The 22,766-nt window shown below is 43.3% G+C and overlaps 2 protein-coding genes across 3 annotated transcripts in view; one reads left to right on the forward strand and one right to left on the reverse strand.

Moving 5' to 3' along the window:
• The window catches only part of LOC146363754 (low-density lipoprotein receptor-related protein 1-like), an 82,060-nt gene that overhangs the window by 54,817 nt on the left and 4,477 nt on the right, over window positions 1–22,766 (forward strand). For both annotated transcript variants that reach the window (XM_084916878.1, XM_084916879.1), the window contains exons 39-84: window positions 434–585; window positions 674–798; window positions 982–1,356; window positions 5,277–5,466; window positions 5,658–5,862; window positions 5,977–6,169; window positions 6,553–6,678; window positions 6,770–6,898; window positions 7,024–7,143; window positions 7,358–7,471; window positions 7,652–7,801; window positions 7,903–8,025; window positions 8,211–8,327; window positions 8,440–8,568; window positions 8,661–8,789; window positions 8,870–9,010; window positions 9,158–9,345; window positions 10,248–10,431; window positions 10,525–10,610; window positions 10,703–10,822; window positions 10,975–11,162; window positions 11,309–11,514; window positions 13,393–13,581; window positions 13,824–13,972; window positions 14,212–14,305; window positions 14,472–14,588; window positions 15,457–15,576; window positions 15,677–15,799; window positions 15,892–16,017; window positions 16,115–16,231; window positions 16,829–16,935; window positions 17,030–17,162; window positions 17,302–17,424; window positions 17,533–17,655; window positions 17,748–17,885; window positions 17,992–18,129; window positions 18,249–18,368; window positions 18,474–18,721; window positions 18,808–18,986; window positions 20,101–20,207; window positions 20,313–20,432; window positions 20,533–20,709; window positions 20,855–20,995; window positions 21,082–21,255; window positions 22,090–22,251; window positions 22,359–22,530. In XM_084916878.1, the coding sequence (XP_084773004.1) occupies window positions 434–585; window positions 674–798; window positions 982–1,356; window positions 5,277–5,466; window positions 5,658–5,862; window positions 5,977–6,169; window positions 6,553–6,678; window positions 6,770–6,898; window positions 7,024–7,143; window positions 7,358–7,471; window positions 7,652–7,801; window positions 7,903–8,025; window positions 8,211–8,327; window positions 8,440–8,568; window positions 8,661–8,789; window positions 8,870–9,010; window positions 9,158–9,345; window positions 10,248–10,431; window positions 10,525–10,610; window positions 10,703–10,822; window positions 10,975–11,162; window positions 11,309–11,514; window positions 13,393–13,581; window positions 13,824–13,972; window positions 14,212–14,305; window positions 14,472–14,588; window positions 15,457–15,576; window positions 15,677–15,799; window positions 15,892–16,017; window positions 16,115–16,231; window positions 16,829–16,935; window positions 17,030–17,162; window positions 17,302–17,424; window positions 17,533–17,655; window positions 17,748–17,885; window positions 17,992–18,129; window positions 18,249–18,368; window positions 18,474–18,721; window positions 18,808–18,986; window positions 20,101–20,207; window positions 20,313–20,432; window positions 20,533–20,709; window positions 20,855–20,995; window positions 21,082–21,255; window positions 22,090–22,251; window positions 22,359–22,530 (6,887 nt within the window). The remainder of the gene's footprint in view (window positions 1–433; window positions 586–673; window positions 799–981; window positions 1,357–5,276; window positions 5,467–5,657; window positions 5,863–5,976; window positions 6,170–6,552; window positions 6,679–6,769; window positions 6,899–7,023; window positions 7,144–7,357; window positions 7,472–7,651; window positions 7,802–7,902; window positions 8,026–8,210; window positions 8,328–8,439; window positions 8,569–8,660; window positions 8,790–8,869; window positions 9,011–9,157; window positions 9,346–10,247; window positions 10,432–10,524; window positions 10,611–10,702; window positions 10,823–10,974; window positions 11,163–11,308; window positions 11,515–13,392; window positions 13,582–13,823; window positions 13,973–14,211; window positions 14,306–14,471; window positions 14,589–15,456; window positions 15,577–15,676; window positions 15,800–15,891; window positions 16,018–16,114; window positions 16,232–16,828; window positions 16,936–17,029; window positions 17,163–17,301; window positions 17,425–17,532; window positions 17,656–17,747; window positions 17,886–17,991; window positions 18,130–18,248; window positions 18,369–18,473; window positions 18,722–18,807; window positions 18,987–20,100; window positions 20,208–20,312; window positions 20,433–20,532; window positions 20,710–20,854; window positions 20,996–21,081; window positions 21,256–22,089; window positions 22,252–22,358; window positions 22,531–22,766) is intronic.
• On the reverse strand, window positions 1,808–4,212 carry LOC146363755 (galanin receptor type 1). The gene has a single exon (XM_084916888.1). The coding sequence runs from the start codon at window positions 3,355–3,357 to the stop codon at window positions 2,341–2,343; it is 1,017 nt and encodes a 338-aa protein (XP_084773014.1). The 5' UTR covers window positions 3,358–4,212; the 3' UTR covers window positions 1,808–2,340.

Here is a 22,766-nt window from a genome sequence, read left to right on the forward strand (position 1 = left end):
ACTAATTTTAATCATCTCCTCTCATTTGATCATTTCTAATCCAAATCCAAAACATTTTTAGATTTTGAAAGGACTTTCTCTTGGATTCAATTTTTTTAATAAAGTTAAAAAAGGATCTTTAAACCTTTTTTTATTCTTTGGAGCATCTTATCCAGTCTGGGAGTTTTATTAAAAGCCTAAAAGCTGTTAGATATTTAAAATTATAATTTAAACATTTCTTAATGTAAATGGTAATAATATTTTAAAAATAATGAGAATTTATTTTTAAATCGGACTCACCTAAATCCACTTGATATTCACTAAAAGCTTACATTACAAACTGGTTATCAGCTAACTGGTCTCCCAAATACAGGTTCCGTTTAACTGAAATCTTAGAATTTTGGTCTTTCCTGAATAATCACAGTTCTTGTATTTTTTTACTTCCTGTGCTCAGGAGGGTCTGCTTTATTGGTGCGACGCCAGGACAGACAAGATCGAGCGCATCAACCTGGAGACTGGAAAAAACAGGGAGCTGGTTCTGGGCAACAACAACATGGACATGTTTGCTGTATCTGTATTTGAGGAATACATCTACTGGAGTGACAGGTCAGTCTTTATGTTGTTTTGAACAATACTTTATATTGTAAGAGTGTTCATTTACTGACTGTTTTATTCTTGTTCTGGTTGTTTTTAGGACCCATGCTAATGGCTCCATTAAGAGAGGCAGCAAAGACAACGCTACAGATGCTGTGCAGCTCAGGACAGGCATCGGTGTACAGCTCAAAGATATTAAAGTTTTCAATAGAGCCAGACAGACAGGTAAAAATGTGCACAAACACATATTATCGTAACCTTAAAAAAGTCGCTTTTACTGTTGAAAATGTCCTAATAAGATGGCAGCTGCCTAACACAATGACAAAATTAATCACCACCTTTAGCATTTAACCATGTTCAGTGTTCGTGTAACAGCAATGCTAATAAACTGTGTAACTCTCTCCACAGGCTCGAACGTCTGCAAAAACAACAACGGCGGCTGTGAACAGCTGTGTCTTTTCCGTGGGAATGGGGAGCGCACCTGCGCCTGTGCTCATGGCATGCTGGCAGAGGACAACCAAAGTTGCCGTGACTACGACGGCTACCTGCTGTACTCCGAGCGCACCATACTGAAAAGCATCCACCTGTCCGACGAGACAAACCTCAACGCGCCCATTAAGCCGTTCGAGGATCCCGACCACATGAAGAATGTCATCGCTCTCAGCTTTGACTACCATGGCGGGGGAGGGAGGGGAGCCAACCGCGTCTTCTTCAGCGACATTCACTTTGGCAACATCCAGCAGATCAATGACGACGGCACAGACCGCAAGATCGTGGTGGAAAGTAAGTGCGGGGTCATCAGATACATTTCGCTTTTCTGTCAAAGCGTCGGGAAAACTTTACGTTTTGCTGCTCTTAAGACTTCCCCACCTCTGTTGACAAATATTTCTGCTGCGTTGCTCTTTGCTGCCATATTTTTTAAAATTCTCTCCATTAATAATTGAATGTTGTCCCCTCTACGGTGTCAGCAGACATAATGCAAGCATCCGGGAGGATCCGGTGTAATGAACACGCAGCTGTAACTTCTCAACCAGTAGAGATTGACATCACTTCAGAGCTGCTACTGCTTGCGCACACCAACACCCACGCCCTGGTTTTTGCTTGTTTCACCACTGAAGAGCCTTTTAAATCCCGCTCTCTTTAAATAATTCAAGAGTGAAGTATCATATTTAAAAGCCCCGGACCAGAGCTGTTCACATCTAACAAGCTTCAAAAAATGAATTATTTTGTTAAGTACAGCAGGAGAACAAGGAAGGTGCACAGGGTTTGTGTTTTTACTCATTTTGCATTGAGAACAAGGATTTGAAGCAGTTTTAAGAAAGACGTCTTACATCGTGTACTGAATGTAGAACTTATTCAGCTCCAAATAAGCTCCAGCTGAGGTTAGAGGAGTGTATTTGTCCAGATGAGACTGCACACCAAATCAAAACAATCATATTAACTTTTGACATGATTACATAATCACATTCTGTCATGTTTTAGAGAAGCCTGTTGTCCAAGTTATTAACTTTGAAAAACGCACTGTTAATGAAACCTCCAAGACTAGTCCTGTTTCCACATGTACTAATGGAATAAAGTCAGTCATTGCTGGATGAAAAACGAATGTGGAAAAACATCAAGAAAGTGATCACTTTGGCAATCTGCAGTAAATCTCTTACATCTGGAATTAATTTTATCATATTTAACGTCACTGAGAGTTTCTTATGTAATATTTCAGCCTGTTTGGAGGTATTAACTAGTCTTAATTCCAGATCTCCTTCTGTAAAGTCAGTTTTGGCCTCTCCCTGAGGTACTGTCCTCCTCAAAAGGCCGTACCATGTCTCTGCTCATTGCATAAGGGCAGCCACTCACACAGTTTCTGCACCGTGCCCATTGCCTTCTTCCAAGCTCTAGTAAGTCTCGCCTAAACTTCTGAGACACAAAGCTGTAGAGTAGAGGGTTTACCACACCCACTGAGGTTGCCAGCAGCCTGGCCACGATGGCAAATACTTTGTTGCCAGATGAGTCTTTTAAATGTCCTCCAATTAAGGAAAACATGAGGACATAGGAGGGCAGCCACAGGATGGTGAAGACGGCGACCAATAGGGCTGAAGTGTGAGTGACTTGTCTCTGGTAGCGTTCTAGCTGAGGGGCATTCCCCACCTGGCGTGCATATCGAAGAAAACAATAAATCTTTGCATACATCAATATAATGATGCCTAGTGGCAGAGCGAAGCCAAACAGGAAAAGGGCGATGCTGTAGACCAGCTGGCTGAAGTCAGACAGGAAGGCGAAGCACTGCACAACACTGGACACGGTGACTGTGCGAAATGCAAACTGTGGTGCTGCCAGAGCTGAGGCAGGGACCCAGAGCAGAGCTACTGTCAGTTTAATGCGCCTGTGCATTCGCAAGCGGAAGGCCCAGGTGGGGTGTACCACTGTAAGGTAGCGAGTCACAGCCAAAGCTGCCATGGTAAATACGGAGGCAACCGAGCAGGTCACGCCCAGGAAACTGATAGCTTTGCACAGGAAGCTGCCGAACGGCCAGAAGCCCAGGGTGATAGCGGAGGTGTGGAAGGGCAGGCAGAGTAACAGCAGCAGGTCAGCAGCGCTCAGAACCAGAAGTAGGATGTCTGTGCTGTGTGGGGGCTGGTTCTGTTTCCTCCTCCTCCTAGTAAGAATGATGATGACCAGAGTTTGCCCTATGAGCCCAGTCAACAGAATCAGCCCATCCAAGATGGGGACTAAACATTTAATCAAAACCTCATCTGTTCCATTCATTTTGCCCAGATCGCTTCTGTTCATCTGCCGTAAGTCTGCTAAGTAATTAATCTAATATCTTGTTAATGTTAAGCAGCAGAACAGCTTGTTCATGGAGTCTCTGGGTGTTACAGCTGTTGGCTCCAGTTCACGTCTTTAAAAAAAAAAGAAAAGAAAGAGGGAAAAAAAGACTCCGCCGAGGCAGTTAGTGGTTTCATGATGATAGTAATTAGTTAAGCAGATAAGATCACACTGGTCAGCTGGCTTTCTCACCGACTCACAGGAAAAGGGGAAACAAAACAATGTGCCTCGTTTGCTCAAGAAGAAACAGACTTGACTATATCTGGCACTTGCAGAGTCTTTTTCACACTCTTATGGTTTCCGAGCCGCTTGAAGAAATGTAAATCACTTAACGATGGTTGGATATGGTATTCCCCATTTCTGGGAAAATGGATCAGAAAAATGCACTGTTGTTATCAAGCTTTTCTTTTCCTTTCCAGAAAACATGAAAGGATGACCTTAAAGGGCAGTCTTTGCAGAGTTGCATTTCCTTAGCTGCATCAGCTCGTCCTTTATAATGTTGTTACTCTGTGGCTGTATTGATCCTTGAAACCAAGCAACAGTGGACGAATCCATCCCAGTAGCTGCTAGTTGGCATTCCTCTCTAAAGGCAGTCAATGCACTTGACTTAAGTATTCCCCTCAACCGGAGACTCATTGTCCATGTGAAAGCTCTTCAACCTGTAGACTCCGCCGGAAGAAGAGTTGCTCTGCATCTAATGCGGTGCTAAATCCGTTAAGGAAAAAAAAAAAGATGAGGTGTGATGAAAATGAAGGGTAACTAACGCTTAGTAATTCTCAGGCGCCACTCGCCCTGCTTTTGTTCTCCCTCGTGAGTGTTAGAAAGACTCTGTTCTGAGAGGTAATCATCTTCCTGTCAGGTTGTCTCTGTTGTTTGCACAGTCAGGGGGCTGAGCTGAATTACCCAGTGGGAGGGTGGGCCCTGGTGATCCTTATTACGCAATCCTGGCTTGAATCAACTTTACTCATCACTCTTACTTGTTTGTGTGACTGTATTTGGCCCCAAGATGCTCTTTTGGATTTATTTAAGTCTGTTAACAATGTGTTCAGCCTCAAAATTGTCCTGCATTACTCCTGATTATGGCACTTCGACATTTGTCTATTAAAAGGCAATTAAAGGCTTTCAGCTGAGAGCAAACAGTTATGTAGAGTATCCTTTTTTTATTGTCGGCTGTAAGTGGTCATAAATGTGGTTGCTAATGTAACTAAGCAGAGATGAATGCACACCGTGGAGCCTGCAAGGCTGCAGCACGGTATTCTTTTCCATGATGATGTGTGTCGCGTGGGTACCGAGAGGGGAAAAAGAGGAAAAATCGATGCAGGGGGAAGCTGCTTTGTCTTTACCCTGGCCTTTATCCCTAAAGTGACTCAACCTGTCCCAGTTGCAATTTTCTTCCCAGAACAAGAGTTCAGAGCTTGAATGAGAGTATCCAGATGAAGCTGTGTTTGTATGTGCAGGCGGGTCGCCATAAAATGACACGATGAGACAGACTCTTAAAGTCTGTCCAAGAACAACAGCTGTGACGCACACTCGGTTCTGTATGGCATCACTTCCATTTTACTGTTCCCTGTTTCACTGGCCGCTGCTTCCCCTCTATCTCAATCTTCGTCCATGTTTCACAGTTTATTAGATAATGCATGTGGATGGGGAAACCTTAAAAGCTCCACAGTCTCATAGGTGCTCCGTGGTAACACCCTGACAGTGATTTATGATGTGTTGAATTCTCTGTAAAACTCCCACTAATGCCTCTAAGAGGTGATATTTTTTTAGTGTAATCTAAAGCATTTGTTAAGCCTTTTACTTCTCAAAGTGTTGGCCCGACAGCAGGAAAGAACTCAAATCTGAAAAATCATGGGTTCAATATATTATATTCCCTATCACAGATGTTGGGTCAGTTGAGGGCCTGGCATACCATCGTGGCTGGGATACACTCTACTGGACCAGTTATACAACGTCCACCATCACTCGCCACACTGTGGACCAGAGCCGTTCTGTGGCCTACAACCGCAACACCGTAGTCACCATGTCTGGAGAAGACCACCCTCGAGCCTTTGTGTTGGACGAGTGTCAAGAGTGAGTCATTAATATTGAAATTTGCTGCTCTGCACTAAATCAGGGCCCAGTTCCAATACAATTATTCTTTTTCTCTTAAGCACTGGATTTATTTTTGGCTCAGTCAAGTGTAACTTTTTTTTTCTTTTACCAAGACGTTTTGGGAGCTCCCACTGCTCTTAATTCTTGTTTTCTGTTTGTTCCCACCGTAGTCTCATGTTCTGGACAAACTGGAATGAGCAGGCTCCGAGCATTATGAGGGCCTCTTTGAACGGAGCCAACGTGATCGTGATCATCGGCAGCGACATTAAAACTCCCAACGGCCTGGCCATAGATCACCGCGCCGAGAAACTCTACTTCTCTGACGCCACGCTGGACAAGATCGAACGCTGTGAATATGATGGAAGCAACCGTTACGTAAGGCGGCGCTTTCCTTTTTGCTTGTTTGTTGTTGTTTTTTTTAACTTTCCCTAAAACATGGACTTGCGCCTCGTGTTTATGGAATTACACCTGCTGTTTTTTATGCCTCAGGTGCTGCTGAAAAACGAGCCCGTCCATCCGTTCGGTCTCGCTGTGTACGGAGATTACATCTTCTGGACTGACTGGGTGAGGAGGGCTGTCCTCAGAGCTGACAAGTACACTGGAGGAGACATGAAAGTGCTGCGTGCTGACATCCCTCAGCAACCAATGGGCATCGTTGCTGTAGCTAATGACACCAACAGCTGTGAGTATCACCAGTGCTGCAATTTGGCCCCTACCCCGGCATTGCCATCAGGTCAACATTTTAATTTGCCCAGTAATTTGATTTACGTTTATATAACTGCAAAACGAATGAAATTCGGCTGTAGTTTGTTTAGTGTATGACACTGTGGCAGGTATCATGTTTACTGCATGTGCACACGTTGCCAGGCTGCTAACACTTAGCTGTAAGTGGAGGTATACAGAGCTGCTGCCATGTATATAATAAAAACCCAACTTCCACAGGCTTTTAAATATTGCCAAGCTAGAGAGTTCATGCAAATGTTCATAATTGCAAGAAATTTAATATCAGCATTCTTGTCAGTCATTCGACGTGCAGTTTAAAGAGCTTCTAAAAAAATTCCTCAGGTGAATTTTCTCCTTGCCGAACAAACAACGGAGGTTGCCAGGACCTGTGCCTGCCTACGTCCGACGGCCGGGTCAACTGCAGCTGCCGTGGAGACCGGCAACTTCTCGAAGACAACACCTGTTCTCGTAAGAAAGAGGAAGAATTAAACTTCATAACGTTGCCGTCTTCATCAGAATGGATAAATGTTTCTGAATTCGAACGTTTCTCCCTCACCAGCCCTGAACGTATCATGCGGAAGTGTCGATGGCTTTGAGTGCGGGAATGGTGATTGCATCAACTACAGTCTGACCTGTGACGGCATGGCCCACTGCAAGGACAAGTCTGATGAGAAGCAGTCCTATTGTGGTGAGTTTTTACAGAGCAGTTAGGTGGTGAATTTAATTTAATGACTAATTAGCTGCAAGAGATGTTTAAAAAAAAAAAAAAAAACCCTCTGTGCCTGAGCTAAATCAGCTGGTCCTCCTTCACAGCCAATCGACTCTGTAAGAAAGGCTACAGGCGCTGCATGAACGGCCGCTGCATTGGTCACCACTTCTGGTGTGATGGCACAGATGACTGTGGTGATCATTCAGATGAACTGCCCTGCAACAGTAAGTGGTTTGTTTCCAAAGTAGCAGCTGCACAAAGGATAACAGTCTAAACATTCTCACAGTTTGAATAGTGTCGACATTTTTAATGACACCTCTGTTCTGCCTGCATGTTTAAGGAAATTATAAAATGTGCTTAACGGAGAGTTTGTGTGTGGTTTTGAGGATGTATCTTCTCTCCATTTGTCATTTGTGAAACTGCTGTATGTGCTTGCAGTGACACTTTGCAAAGCAGGAGAGTTCCAGTGCAAAGATGGAAGCTGCATCTCCAACTACAGCCGCTGTGACCAGGTGGTCAACTGCGAGGATGCAAGCGATGAAATGAACTGCCGTATGTAACTGCCACGATTTTCAACAATATTTCTTCTTCTTTTTCACAAGTGCACTTCTTAATCAGTATATTAATATAGAATTGACTATCTACTTCAGTGCAATTCGTGTGAAACGGTCTAAGATTTATTTTGCAGAATTTAAAGGGCAGCTCCTGAAATATGTTCTTGTTTTTTCTCAGAACCCACTGATTGCTCCCGTTTTTTCCGGCTTGGAGTTAAAGGAGCCTCTTTCCAAAGCTGTGAGAAAACCACTCTGTGTTATCTGCCCTCGTGGGTGTGTGACGGCAACAATGACTGTGGTGACTTTTCTGATGAAAGAAACTGTCCAGGTAAGTGTTATCTTTCACTACCAAAAGACATTCAGCTTTTCTGAACCTACCAGAGGTTCTTGATTATGTTTTGTTTTCTTTTTTTCTCTGTTGTGTTGCAGATAAGAGGAAGCTTAAATGTCCAGTCAACTTCTTTGCTTGCCCCAGCGGTCGGTGCATTCCTATGAGTTGGACCTGCGATAAAGAGAATGACTGTGAGAACGGGGCTGATGAGACACACTGTGGTCAGTCTTCTGCGAAGTTGTCCTCTAATACCCCTATCTTTATCTTGAAAACACACAAATCATTACCAAAAAGAAAAGAAAGCCAGACTGTTTTTCTTTGGGCTTCCCACTGCAGATGGAAAAACACAGCTTACACAGCTTAAATGTAATAATGACTGTAAAATGCTCCCCACCCTCTCTTGCAGACAAGTTTTGTACATCCACCCAGTTTGAATGCGGGAACCATCGCTGCATTTCCAGCCACTGGGTGTGTGACGGCTCCGACGACTGCGGCGATGGTTCTGATGAGGACCAGAAATGCAGTATGTGACATTTTGCTCGCTACGTCTCTTCTCACATTTAAAGGAGACCTTAAACTCCATGACAATTCCTGACGTCCTGTCCATGTATGACTTTTACATGATGTCGTTACAGAATCCAAAACCTGCAGTCCTGAGGCTTTCCAGTGTCCAGGCTCCCATATGTGTGTGCCGCAGCGCTGGAAGTGTGATGGAGACAACGACTGTCCTGATGGAGCCGATGAGAGTGTGAAGGCTGGCTGCAGTGAGTGACACAGTTAGCAGATTGAAGAAAAAGTGCAGAGAAGCGATACAGTTCCCCATGCATTAAAAACAAATGTTTCCATCTGCTTCCAGTGTACACCAACAACACGTGTGATCCTGAAAACGAGTTCATGTGCCAGAACAGGCAGTGTATCCCCAAGCACTTTGTGTGCGATCATGACTTTGATTGTGTCGATAAGTCGGACGAATCCCTCGAATGTGGTGAGCTTTCAATCCTGGAAGCTTATTTAGCCTTTTGCTTAAAAATGAATGAACAAATGAACGAATGCGTTTTGATGTAGAATATCCGCCGTGCGGTCCCGATGAGTTCCGCTGCGCCAATGGCCGCTGCCTTAACCAGAAGAAGTGGGAGTGCGACGGAGAGTTTGACTGTCAGGATCGTTCCGACGAAGCTCCCAAGAACCCTCGCTGCACAGACTCTGGTATTCATTTCCTCTCTTTCGCTACATCTTTTATTTCTCTGCCAGCATAATAAGGTGTGAATCATATGTTAAATTTCTTGCTCATAAAGACGTAGCCACATCCCGCTTCACGCTCTAACATAACCTGCTATTTGTCTATGATTTCAGAGAGGACGTGCAATGACTCAGCTTTCATGTGCCATAATAAAAAATGCTTGAATGAGACACTGCTGTGCGACCGCAACGACGACTGTGGTGATGGCTCCGATGAACTCAACTGCTTTATCAACGAGTGTCTCAACAGCAAGCTGAGCGGCTGCACACAGCTCTGTGATGACCTCAAGATCGGCTTCAAGGTAACTAATTCATTGTTTTATGTCAAAAACAAATATCATGACTAATGAAATTATTGCACAGGCTTCATTGGGCCAAAAAGTTTTACTAAAATTCATGGAGTTAACACAGGAAAAACAATGTATATGCCAGTAACGATGAGTCAACGAGGAGCTGATTTTAAAAGGTTGGGATCCACTCACTTCAGGCACGCAGTTATGTTTTGCCTCGTCCTTGAAAGTAGGAGGCCAGTCCTGGAACAGGTTGAACTCTGCGTGAACTCCTGTGTCTGTGGTGGCGAGGTTGTGGTCAGAGCTTAATTTGAAAATGATAAGATTTTGTTCACCTCAAGAATGCTGATCTGGGATTTCAGAAGTATTGCAAACTGACTAATTATGATTGCACAAAACTTAATTGTATATATTGAAACTTTGCCATCAGAGACTTTTCACAAATGTGGCTTCCTCTGTGTGTATTCTGGATGGCAGAGCAGAATTTGTGTGTGTGTTCTTTCGAAACATAGATGTGTTTATTGGAAGTGACAGTTACAACGATTCCGACTAGTAATGAATACGTGTTCTAACCGTTCCTTATGCTGCGATGATGTTCATGCCATATTTATTTTAAACACATATTAATGTCAGCTTATCCTTTACCCCCGTACTCTGTTGGAAGACGACTTTGCAAATGAGATTTGCAGCTATTTACGCAGCACTTTTGACAGCAGCAGCTGGATTTCGTTTTCAGAAAGTGAGCAGAAATAAAGCTTTTGGTGAAAGGTAAAGCGCACATGTCTGTGGCCGATTGAGAGCTGATCGAGACACACTGGCACGCCTTTGTAACCGGTCCAGGCTAAATGTGAGAAGTGGCCAGATCCGTAGGCTGTGAGATTTTGACACATCTCCTGTGCTTTTGGCACCTTCAGTGCAGGTGTCATCCTGGTTTCCAGCTGAAGCGTGATGGGAAGACATGTGTGGATATAGATGAGTGCACAACCACCTACCCCTGTTCCCAACGCTGTATCAACACACACGGCAGCTTCCACTGTCTCTGCGTCGACGGCTTTGAGCTCAGCCCCAATAACCCCACTGTTTGCAAGTCCACATCGGGTAAGGCACACATACGTGAGTTTCAGTGCGTCTTCACAGCAAATGCATGCCTAAAGCAGTAAAGTATGTTTTCTATGTGATATATGCGTGTAGATGAAGAGCCCTACTTGATCTTTGCCAATCGGTACTACCTGAGAAAACTGAACCTGGATGGTACCAACTACACTCTTATAAAGCAGGTAAGACACATAGATGACAGTTTAAAGAAACATTCAGTGTTTTTCTTCTCTAGATTCATTTTTAATATTGCTCCTTCCTTTCCCCCCCTCAGGGTCTTAATAATGCAGTAGCACTGGACTTCCACTATGCAGAGCAGATGATCTACTGGACGGATGTGACCACTCAGGGCAGCATGATTCGACGCATGCATATGAACGGCAGCAACATGGAGGTGAGTGAGAACATCTGAAATCCTTTCGTTTTGATTTAATAGTCGAGCAATATTTATTGTGGAATGCTGGATTATTGATGCAGCGAACCCGTGAGTCTCTGATTGGGAACTACATCATCATCATCTTACTTATTGATTGATAAACCTGGCAGGTTTTGCACCGAACCTCTCTGAGTAATCCTGATGGCTTGGCGGTAGACTGGGTCGGTGGAAACTTGTACTGGTGCGACAAAGGCCGAGACACCATTGAGGTGTCAAAACTTAATGGGGCTTACCGAACGGTGCTGGTCAACAGCGGCCTGAGGGAACCTCGTGCAGTGGCTTTGGATGTACGCTATGGGTGAGAAGTTACACTGCAGATCATCACCAGCTACACTCACTGTTTATATAACTTAAATGTATAATTTCCTAATTATTTTTCATGTTAAGTTGGTTCAGATTTGAATGTACAACTGTAATTTCAAGATTGTCTTTCTCCAATCTTAGTTATCTTTACTGGTCTGACTGGGGTGACAGCCCTCACATTGGGAGAATTGGGATGGATGGCACTAATAGAAGTGTCATCATAGAGGATAAGATCACCTGGCCCAATGGATTAACCCTAGACTTCATCAATGACCGTATATACTGGGCTGATGCCAGGGAGGACTACATTGAGTTTGCCAGCCTGGATGGCAAGAACAGACACACAGGTAAACAGACCAGTAAACACATTCACTTTTTTTAAACTGTTTGACTGGTGGTGCCATATCTTCTAAAGTTATGAGATTTCAATTGTTTGTTTTTGATTGTTGTATTTGTCTGAAGAAACACCGGCTCTGAACCCACTCGTCATTTCTTTGTATTTTGCTTCTTGTAATTTTTCAGAGTTGTCTTGAAAGTAAATATACAAACTCAATTTTTGTTTCCAGGCGTGTTTGCATGTTTCAATAAATCACAGCACTTATTTCCAGTTTTCCCTCAAAGAAATACGGGTTGTTTCAAGACTTTTGGAAAGTACAGCATGTGAGATTCAAAATACTCTCATCTTTAGTGACTTTTTTTTGTCAAAGACTAATTATGTAAAACCTCTCAGTAAAAGGCAGCAGCGTGCTATTAAGTGTCACAGTTTCTGTCCATGAACTGATTTAATCTTTTAAATAAATGTGTCAGGGAGCTGAGGAGCTTTAAGTGGTTTATAGATCATAACTCATTTAACAGGATAAACTGTTTATGACAAGACCATAGTGGTGATTAAAGAGGGGTTAGGTTTTCCTGTGAGTAAATTTTGCAGGTTCACATGGTGTTGAAATCTGAGTGACTTTCTTCCGTACACACACACACACACACACACACACACACATATTTGAGAGACACCAGGCATGAGCAGGCAGGTTACATGGCTGTCTGCTATTCTGGAGTCCTGCAACTCAAGTCCAGAAGACACAAACTGTGAATAGGACAGATTGTTCTGGTAGGAGAGGCCTCTGAGCGTGTGCGATATCTGCATAGTGCTCAGTTGTTTAGTACATGTACTACAATAGCTGGAATTGTTAATCGGCTTAGCATGCAGGATTTCTGGAGTGCATTGGTCATCTGCATTGATACTTCCCACATTTTATAAGTTGTGCTCAAAACCTATAGATAGCATAGGGATAGAATCCTTTTTTCTTTGTTTAGGCATATGCATTAAATTATGGGCTAGTATACAACTTACAGAATAGACTTCCAGCAGAGTGTTGTGCTTCATGAACATTTTTGATTTATCAAGATGAATTGAAGCTTTTTGGCATTGAGAAATCATCATAAAATGTCACTGACTTCTTTCAGATTTAATGCATCCTATAAATTATTATTCACCCAACCCTGGATACACATATGCCATAAAACACCAGTGTGCCTCTGTGTGTCTTTGTGCAACAAGACTTGGCCTGTTTGAATTGAGATAAGAATGGATCAAAGGGCAATTAATGTTAATCTCACCAATACCTCAGCTCAACTTGATGCTATAAAAACCGCTATTACATCACAACGTCAGTCGTTTAAGGTGCATTATTCTTTAAAGTCAGCGCTGAAGCTACGGTCTCTCGCTGTCGAGGTATTTTGAACTTGTGCCACACACACAGCATTTGCAAATTTGTCAGTATGTGATGCATTGCTATGGTGTGCTTCCATAACACACAAACACTGAGAGTGAGCATAAAACATATTATACAAGAGCAGGAAAAGTGATTAATAGTGTAAAACCTAATGAGGTGTAGAACCTATTATATAACAGAGATATGGTGCATGTCTGCGCCACACCCTGCCTCAGTTTGCCATTAACAGTGCAGGATTTTATCAAAGGTTTCACTTTGCAAAACAGCAACACAGGAGCAGCAAGAGCTTCAAATTCTGAATATGTTGACATATTCACATGTATATTTGAGATACATAACATTCACGTATTTATTTGGTGACTGTATTATATGTTATTTTAAGGCATTTCCTCCAATCAGCCTACTGAAGGCTGCAGTAGGAAACATCCAGAACCAGAATGATTTGTCTTCAGATATAGAGTGCGATTTGTTTATTCTTGTGTATCCTCACAGTTCTCAGCCAAGACATCCCTCACATATTTGCCATGACACTGTTTGAAGAATACATCTACTGGACCGACTGGGAAACAAAGTCCATCAACAGAGCTCATAAGACTCTGGGTACCAACAAGACGACCCTGATCAGCACCCTGCACCGACCCATGGACATCCACATTTACCATCCTTACCGCCAACCTCCGGGTAGGAGGAGTAAATGTGGTCTTTTGAACAAGTTTACAGTCTTAGTGCGCAAACTGTTGCTATTTACTGCTGTTAAGTAACATTTCAGTATTGATTTAGTTTCTGTCTGTGGTGTAATAACTTATTTTCAGTACATTCAAATATATTCCCTACATTCAGATCTAAAACCTAAGGGTTGGGGGTGGGAAAAAAAAAAGTGAACCATGTGGTGAAAACATTTTCCCTCTTTTTATCTTTTCCAGTGCTCAACCACCCGTGCCAGATAAACAACGGTGGCTGCAGTAATCTCTGCCTCCTTTCTCCTGGTGGAGGTTATAAGTGTGCCTGTCCCACCAACTTCTATCTGGCAAACGATCGGCACGCTTGCATGTCCAACTGCACAGCCAGCCAGGTAATGATGTAAACATCATTAATGGAAAAATGGCCCATTGATAACTGGCTTTTCATATCTCAGTTCCCCGCTGTGGCCTATTTGATAAACTACTCATGCCTGGTCATTGCTTATTGACAGTTGGCTGGCTGCCCGGTGATACAATACCTAGCTTACGCTTTTGTCAACTACAAATGAGCCAGTGAAGCCCTGATATAATGCCCTATCATCACTTTGATTCACTTCTCTTCCTGTTGCAGTTTGTGTGCAAGAATGACAAATGCATTCCTTTCTGGTGGAAATGTGACACAGAAGATGACTGTGGAGATCGTTCAGATGAGCCAGACAACTGCCGTAAGTGTTTGAAGAAGATAATTAGGACGTGATGGAGTATGACAGTCATCTAGCATGCTTTATGCATGCTATACCTTTTGATCTTACCTCAGCTCACAATTCAACAGTGAAATGTATGTCGGTATGATCTTGAAACACCGTGTGACTTCTTCTTCTTCCACGACAGCCGAATTCAATTGCAGACCAGGGCAGTTTCAGTGTGGTACAGGCATCTGCACCAACCCTGCATACATCTGTGATGGAGACAACGACTGCCAGGACAATTCAGACGAGGCCAACTGTGGTATGTGCCTGTTTTTTTGTAATATATGTTCATTTATGTACAAAAATTGTCACTGTTTTATTTGAAATTTTCACAAGAGGACCCAGTATAAGACAGAACAGGGACTGACAGGAAAAACAAGAAATTTTGATAAACAGATAACGTGGAGCAGCAGGAGTCTAAAACTCTGACAAAATCAACATTGACAAAAGGAGAGAACAAGAGAAAGTCTGGAACATGAGGGAGTCGAGATCATGTGATGATTTGACAAAGACTCACACTTTATATTCAATTCAATTCAATTTTATTTATATAGCGCCAAATCACAACAAAAGTCGCCTCAAGGCGCTTCATAGATACAGAGAAAAACCCAACAATCATATGACCCCCTATGAGCAAGCACTTTGGCGACAGTGGGAAGGAAAAACTCCCTTTTAACAGGAAGAAACCTCCGGCAGAACCAGGCTCAGGGAGGGGCGGGGCCATCTGCTGCAACCGGTTGGGGTGAGAGAAGGAAGACAGGATAAAGACATGCTGTGGAAGAGAGACAGAGGTTAATAACAGATATGATTCAATGCAGAGAGGTCTGTTAACACATAGTGAGTGAGAAAGGTGACTGGAAAGGAAAAACTCAATGCATCATGGGAATCCCCCGGCAGCCTACGTCTATTGCAGCATAACTAAGGGAGGATTCAGGGTCACCTGGTCCAGCCCTAACTATATGCTTTAGCAAAAAGGAAATACACACGAGGCACATGTGAACTCAGTCAAAAATAAAGAAAGCTACATGAGGAACCAACCTTCAGAATTTAACAGCAAATAAACTGGAAAAAATTACTTTAATGTTATTTGCTCATTCATTTTTAATCTCTTTCTTATCTCACCGCAGACATTCATGTTTGCCTGCCCAGCCAGTTCAAGTGTTCCCACCCCAGCCGCTGCATTCCAGGCATCTTCCGCTGTAACGGCCAGGTCAACTGTGGAGAAGGCGAGGATGAGAAGGACTGCCGTGAGTATACCTACTTTTTCAGGGTTTTTTTCCCCCTTTTCTCTCACTTTTAGTCCACATTTACTGCAAACCTGTTATTCCCCCCATCTCCACCCCACAGCTGAAGTCACATGTGCGCCCACCCAGTTCCAGTGTGCCATCACCAAACGCTGCATACCTCGTGTCTGGGTGTGCGACCGTGACAACGATTGTGTGGACGGATCAGATGAGCCCGCCAACTGCAGTAGGACTCGCAGTTTACTCTGCATGTTGTTTATTCTGAGTTACACTTAAAGCTAATTAGGATAACTGCCCCCCATATGTTTCCCTTTGCAGCCCAGATGACCTGTGGTGTGGACGAGTTCCGATGCAAAGACTCTGGCCGCTGCATTCCCGCTCGCTGGAAGTGCGACGGCGAGGATGACTGCGGCGATGCATCAGATGAACCGAAAGAGGAGTGTGGTAAATATTGTGTTTTCTTTTTTAAGTAAAAATTCTCTCTCTATTTTCTTCTCTGTTTTTGATTTCATTGGCAATAATAATTTTGTGTCTTGGACAGCTGAGAGGACGTGTGAGCCATACCAGTTCAGATGTAAGAACAACCGCTGTGTGCCGGGCCGCTGGCAGTGTGACTATGACAATGACTGCGGGGACAACTCCGATGAAGACAACTGCAGTAAGAATCACTTTGAGCTTGGAAACGGTCCCTCCATATGTCATTTTACCTTGTCCACTGTCATTTACACTCATGCCCGTGTCTTTTTCACTGGTAACAGTCACTTTGCACCTTTTTAACTCTTAACTGCTACAGCGTTTGTTTGGTGCTAATTCATTGCCCATTTCTCATCTGATTATTTGTTTCATTTCATACTGTCCTGTTGGCATGAGCCAGAGGTAAGTTACTTCATCTCCATAAGAGAACCACTCCCATTTTGAGCACCTCTCTGTATCTGTTATTAAATAGTGTCTTCATTCACTGTCCCTCTGACCTGCGAGAGTCTGCAAGCTGAGCTCTGTACAGACTTCATCGTCAGTGCTAATTGGCTATCGCAGCAAATATAACCACAGTAAAAAAAAAAACAACAGTTATAAAACCAGTTATATTGACAATAATTTGTAATAAAACAGCTCCTTTCACTCTCTCACATTAGTGTCTATAGTCATCCTCATGTAACTGTTACACTCTTTGTCTTGTGCTGAAGGGTAAAACGGCCATAGCTCACCGCAACTGTGCTCATGTTGTCAGTGACACAAGCCTTGTGTTCTTCTGTAGTGCCTCGACAGTGTTCAGAAAGCGAGTTTGCCTGCACCAACGGCCGTTGCATTGCTGGGAGGTGGAAGTGCGATGGAGACCATGACTGTGCGGACGGATCTGACGAGGTTGGATCTGTTGAAATTGTTTGGAGAAGAAAAAAAATCCTTTTTGCACTTCCTGTTATGTCTGTGTTTACGATGGACAACGATGTTTCTTTAGCATGGCTGTGATCTGAAGTGTGACCAGGACCAGTTCTCGTGTAAGAATGGACACTGTATTCCGATCCGCTGGCGGTGTGATGCTGATCCTGACTGCATGGACGGCAGCGATGAGGAAAACTGTGGCAGTGCTGGTAAGCATATTTCTGTGGGTGTGTCATTTTTAAGAGAAAAGTAGATCCCAGATGCCTTAAAGCTGACTCCCAACAACTGAGCTTGTATCAGGTTTTACACGAGCACACACCGGTAGTAAAAATCAGTTTCTTCCTGCAGCTGGCCGTCACTGCCCTCTGGATGAGTTCCAGTGTAACAACACTCTGTGCAAGCCCCTCGCCTGGAAGTGTGATGGAGAGGATGACTGTGGGGACAACTCTGATGAGAAACCCGAAGAATGCAGTGAGTTTTGCCGTCTTGCTGATCAAAATCATGTTGAATTCCTATTGCATTTTTTTCTTCTCACCTATTTTTCTTTCTTCTTCCCTTCTCTTTCTGTTCAACTCTTAGGGAAGTTCCAGTGTCCGCCGACAAGAGCGTTCCGCTGCCAAAATGACCGTGTGTGTCTGCAAGTGTCAAGGAGGTGTGACGGCGTTAATAATTGTGGAGACAACAGCGATGAACTGAACTGCCGTAAGTTAGGAAGTTGTTCTGGTTATAAAATCTCCTACTTCCTCATCTTTGACTGAGGAGATGCTGACTTATGTCTGCATTTTTGTCAACAGAGGCTCCTCCATCTGTTCCCACGTGTGAGAAAGACGAGTTCTTGTGCTCCAATGGCAGATGCATCAGCTCCAATCTGCGCTGTAACTTCTTTAATGATTGCGAAGACTATGGCTCTGATGAGATCAACTGCAAAACGGGTAGATCTTCACTCACTTCTGCATAACTGATCATGGACCTAAAGTCTGAAATTTTTACCCTTTAAATCCACAGGCTTATCTTTCACTTGTGTTTTTTGTCCTATAGACACAAAGCTAAACGACTGTCGGAGTAACACAACTCAGTGTGGTGATGGAGATGAGGCCCACTGTGTCACCAATGGCACAGACTCCTTCTGCTCCTGCAAACCAGGCTTCCAAAAGATAGGACACCACACCTGTGGAGGTACGCACGCACAAAGTGAATCATGACAGCTCTTAACCCTCAATGTAGAGGGTAAGAGCTGGGCAATATTTTTAAATTTCATGTGACTTTCTTTTTCTTTTGGGTCTCATATTTTTAAGATAAGAACGAGTGTCTGCAGTTTGGAGTCTGTTCCCACATCTGCAATAACACCAAAGGCTCCTACAAATGCAGCTGCCACAAGTACTTCACCAGGATAAATGACACCTGCAAGGCTGACAGTAAATGCGCTGCTTATTTTATTAATTTTTTTCCCTCAAGTCTTGTAATAATTGTTCACTTCAAGGTGAGCATCACTGCAACGGTTTCTCTCTCTTTCCTTCCAGACATGAACAGCAGTCGGCAGATTCTATACATCGCTGACGACAATGAAATCCGAAGCCTTGACCCCGGCATGCCCAACTGGCGCTATGAGCAGACCTTCCAGGGTGATGCCAGTGTGCGCATTGATGCGATGGACCTGCACGTCAAGACCAACCGCATCTTCTGGACCAACTGGCACACGGGGCGCATCTCCTCCTACGAGCTTCCAGGATCATCCTCATCGTCATCTTCTAGCATCAACAACCTGCAGGTAATGCTGGTCAAATAATGCAAAATCTCTAGAGCACCAATATACACGCCATCATTCAAACGCCTCAACTTTGTGCTTTTATCCAGATCAAAGACCTGAAGATGCCCCGTGGTATTGCTGTGGACTGGGTGGCTGGTAACCTGTACTGGACTGACTCAGGCCGAGATGTAATTGAAGTGGCTCAGTTGTCAGGCCAGCATTCCAAGACCCTCATCTACGGCATGATAGACGAGCCTTATGCCATTGTAGTGAATCCACAGAGAGGGTAAATGGATCATTCTTTTAAGGATTTTTTTTCTGTTGTCTTATATTTTGCACATATGTGTTCTGACCAGTGTTGGTCAAGTTACTTGAAAAAAGTAATCAGTAACTAATTACTGATTACTTCCCAAAAAAAGTAATCCCGTTACTTTACTGATTACTTATTTTCAAAAGTAATTAATTACTTAGTTACTTTTTAAAAACACGATTTACAACCTGAATAGGTGATAAAGCGATAGACCTTTCAGCCCAATTCTACTTTTTCTGCATAATCCATCATACAAAATGTAATCAAATGGAAAAGTCTCTTTTTAAAACTTGTTTTATTAGTTTTAATCTTTTAACTTTATGCATCAAGCAAAAATTTAATTATATGCAAAATTCTCTGACTGGAAGAAATTTGTTTAACATTTAAACCTATTTTCTGCACATTCCAGCACATAAAATAAAATATTTTTTGTGTTTACACTCAGTCTTTCAAATAGATGCAAGTAAAACACAGCAGAAAATAAATAAAGTCAAAGACTAGCGGTCCTTTTGCTCTATTTTCACCTGTAAAGCAGGAGTAGGGTAGGCGGAGGTTTACCCTGGTGCAGGTGAGCCGCAGCGGTCAGTGGAAGAATCCGCGAGTTTCTCTGTGAGTTTCCCATTACGTCGTAGCTACTCGGTGCTTGCTCGGAAGTTTAGGGTTTTTTTCGCTGTAAAAAGAAGTTTTCTTCCCACGCACAACGGACGCTAATGTTTTTGTCACTTTTTATGGAATCAAACTCAAAGTAAGGTCAGTACTTCCACGCTTTAAACGCTGCACGCTCATACTCTCTCCGCACTGATATATGATCCATTGTTGATCTGCACACAGCTGTTGTCACGAACGTCGCACTCGCTTACGTCACTGTCATGAGACATTCTCGCAAAAAAATCACTGTTTTAGTAACGCAGTAACGCAGCGTTCCTACGGGAAAGTAACGGTAATCTAATTACTGTTTTTCCAATAGTAATCCCTTACTTTACTCGTTACTTGAAAAAAGTAATCGGATTACAGTAACGCGTTACAAGTAACGCGTTACAAGTAACGCGTTACTGCCCATCTCTGGTTCTGACTCTGGATTTTTTATTAGTACCATGTACTGGGCAGACTGGGGAAACCACCCTAAAATTGAGACGGCCGCCATGGACGGCACTCTAAGACAAACACTCGTCCAGGAGAACATCCAGTGGCCGACAGGTAAGTACTGCTCCGAGACTGAATTTATTTGAATCCAGATACGCATAATTATTCATCCACATAGTGTAACATTCTCATTAAGGCTCTCTAATTGTGCCTCTGCAGGCTTAGCTGTGGACTACTTCAATGAGCGTCTTTACTGGGCAGATGCTAAACTATCAGTCATCGGCAGTGTTCGTCTGGATGGCTCTGACCCTGTCGTTGCTGTCTCCGGGATCAAAAACAGTTGAGTTTATTCTGCAACTTTCCAGACTACATGCAAGTTTGCTAATGTGACATTAACACTTGCCCGCCCATATGTATTTTGCACTTTTTTCCCCTCTAGATTTGCTCCATCCATTCAGCATAGATATCTTTGAGGACTACATTTATGGGGTCACATATATTAACAACTTTGTCTTCCGGGTCAACAAGTTTGGTAAAGGCCCTATGGAGAATCTCACTACAGGCATCAACCATGCTACAGACATAGTCCTGTATCACCGTTACAAGCAGCCAGAGAGTGAGTATCAAACATATTGCTGGTTGATTTGTCCAAGGATTTTTCTTCACACATAGTCAGTCTTAATGTAAAATGGACACCACACACCTTGTTTTGATGCACGCTTTTTGGATTTTCTCACTGGTCATGTTTCTCTCTGCACCAGTGACTAACCCGTGTGACAGAAAGAAGTGTGAGTGGCTGTGTCTCCTCAGCCCCAGTGGGCCGGTGTGCACCTGCCCTAACAACTACGTTGCAGACAACGGCACATGTGCGGAGAGACCAAACCCCACCCAGTCACCGTTCTGTATGTACACTACATAAACAAGTGGCTTCCCTTCTAGCAAGGTTAACATGTACACACTAAATTCAAAGTGCCGTGTCCTTTGACAGCCCCGCCCTCAGTTCCGTGCGATATCCAGTGTCAGAACGGTGGGAGCTGCTTCTTCAACGACCGTCAAGTGGCAAAGTGTCGCTGCCAGCCCAGCTACATAGGCGAGAGATGTGAAATCAACCAATGCAGGGACTACTGTAAAAACGGAGGCACCTGCACTGCTTCTCATGCCGGTGAGAGATTCAATTCAAGGTTAATCATACGGCACCAAAGCACAACAATGGTCGCCTCAAGGCATTTTTATACTGTGTGGTAAAGACGCCACAGTCTAAGGCAATGATGGCTCCGGAGATGGTAATGTTGGTCTGCCTGATTTGTGTTATTCAGGACAAAGTATCTCAACAGGTTTTGCATGAAATAACATCAACATTTACATTTCTCATACCCAGAGGAGAAACTCTCCTTTGGAAGAGCCGTTTTTTCTTCTTCTTGTGCCACAGCGAATTTGGCCAGACTATTGAAGTGCTTGCCATAAAGTTTCTTCTAGACCTTAATAACACAATCCTTTGACATTATCCTTCTTCAGGCTAAAAAAAAAAAAAAAATTTCAGTTGATCCAGTGCTTTGGCTGACGATCATCAGCCTGAGCTGTACCCTGAGTTTACTGCTGATTAGCAAACGTTACTGTGCTAATCAGGTTGAATTTGACGTGCCAAGGCTTTTGATCACAGGAAAGAAGCTTTTTTTTTTTTTTTTTGCCCCTATTCCAAGAATTGTTTAAATCATTAAAAAAAAATCCACTCTTTTGATGTCTGCGAGAGTATTCTTGAGTACTCATTAGTGATAGCAATTACAGGCTGCAGCAGAAGGCATGAAGCAGGGGAATTCCACATATTTCCAAACCTTTGGCTCACTGGCACTTCATTGGTTCTATCATGTGTGCAAACCAGTGGAATTTCTAGTTTAAGAAACCTGAGAAGGAACTGAGTCAGCAGTTTTGGTTGTGTGTTTATCAAATGTTAAATGAAATGTAATACTTAAAATTTCATAATAATTGTGTATTCTAGGGTTGCCAACTTGCAGATGTCCTAAAGGCTTCACAGGGCCAAACTGCAATCGCCACACTTGTCAGGACAACTGCCTGAATGGAGGCACGTGCCTGGTCAGTAGGGGCAACCAGCCAACCTGCAGTTGCCTGCCAGAGTACCTGGGAGACCAGTGTCAGTACAGTAAGTAAAAGCACCTGAGGATGTTTCTGTTTCTTTTAATAGATTGCTAAGCAGGGTATTTTGCATCAACAGTATGTGACCCTCTTCTCTTTCTTTGCTGTCTTAAGGTAAATGTGAAGGCTTCTGCGAGAATGGTGGAACCTGCTTACAGACCTCCAACGGCACCAAACTTTGTCTGTGCCCCACCAAGTACGTCGGGCACCAGTGTGAGCTGGACAAATGTCAATTCTGCGGAACGGGCAAATGTTTGACGTCAGCCTCAGGGGAGGTTTCCTGCAGGTGAGTATCGTGTGGGACGTGGTTACTGTGCTACATCGATTAGACTTGGATTTGTAAATATTTGCTGGCTTTTATTTTGAACTGCCAGAATATTCTTCACCCAAGGTCACCCAGCAATCTGTGGATTTTGTGCTTCCTAACAGTGCACAGCATGGAATATATTATTCTGAAATCGTGGGAATCATTATTATTATTGTTATTATTATTATTCTGCTGCATTAGGATCTGCTTTAATA

The sequence above is a fragment of the Perissodus microlepis genome, chromosome 20 (genome assembly GCF_051167445.1).
Source record: "Perissodus microlepis isolate ML-2025 ecotype Zambia chromosome 20, ASM5116744v1, whole genome shotgun sequence".
Lineage (NCBI taxonomy): Eukaryota > Metazoa > Chordata > Actinopteri > Cichliformes > Cichlidae > Perissodus > Perissodus microlepis.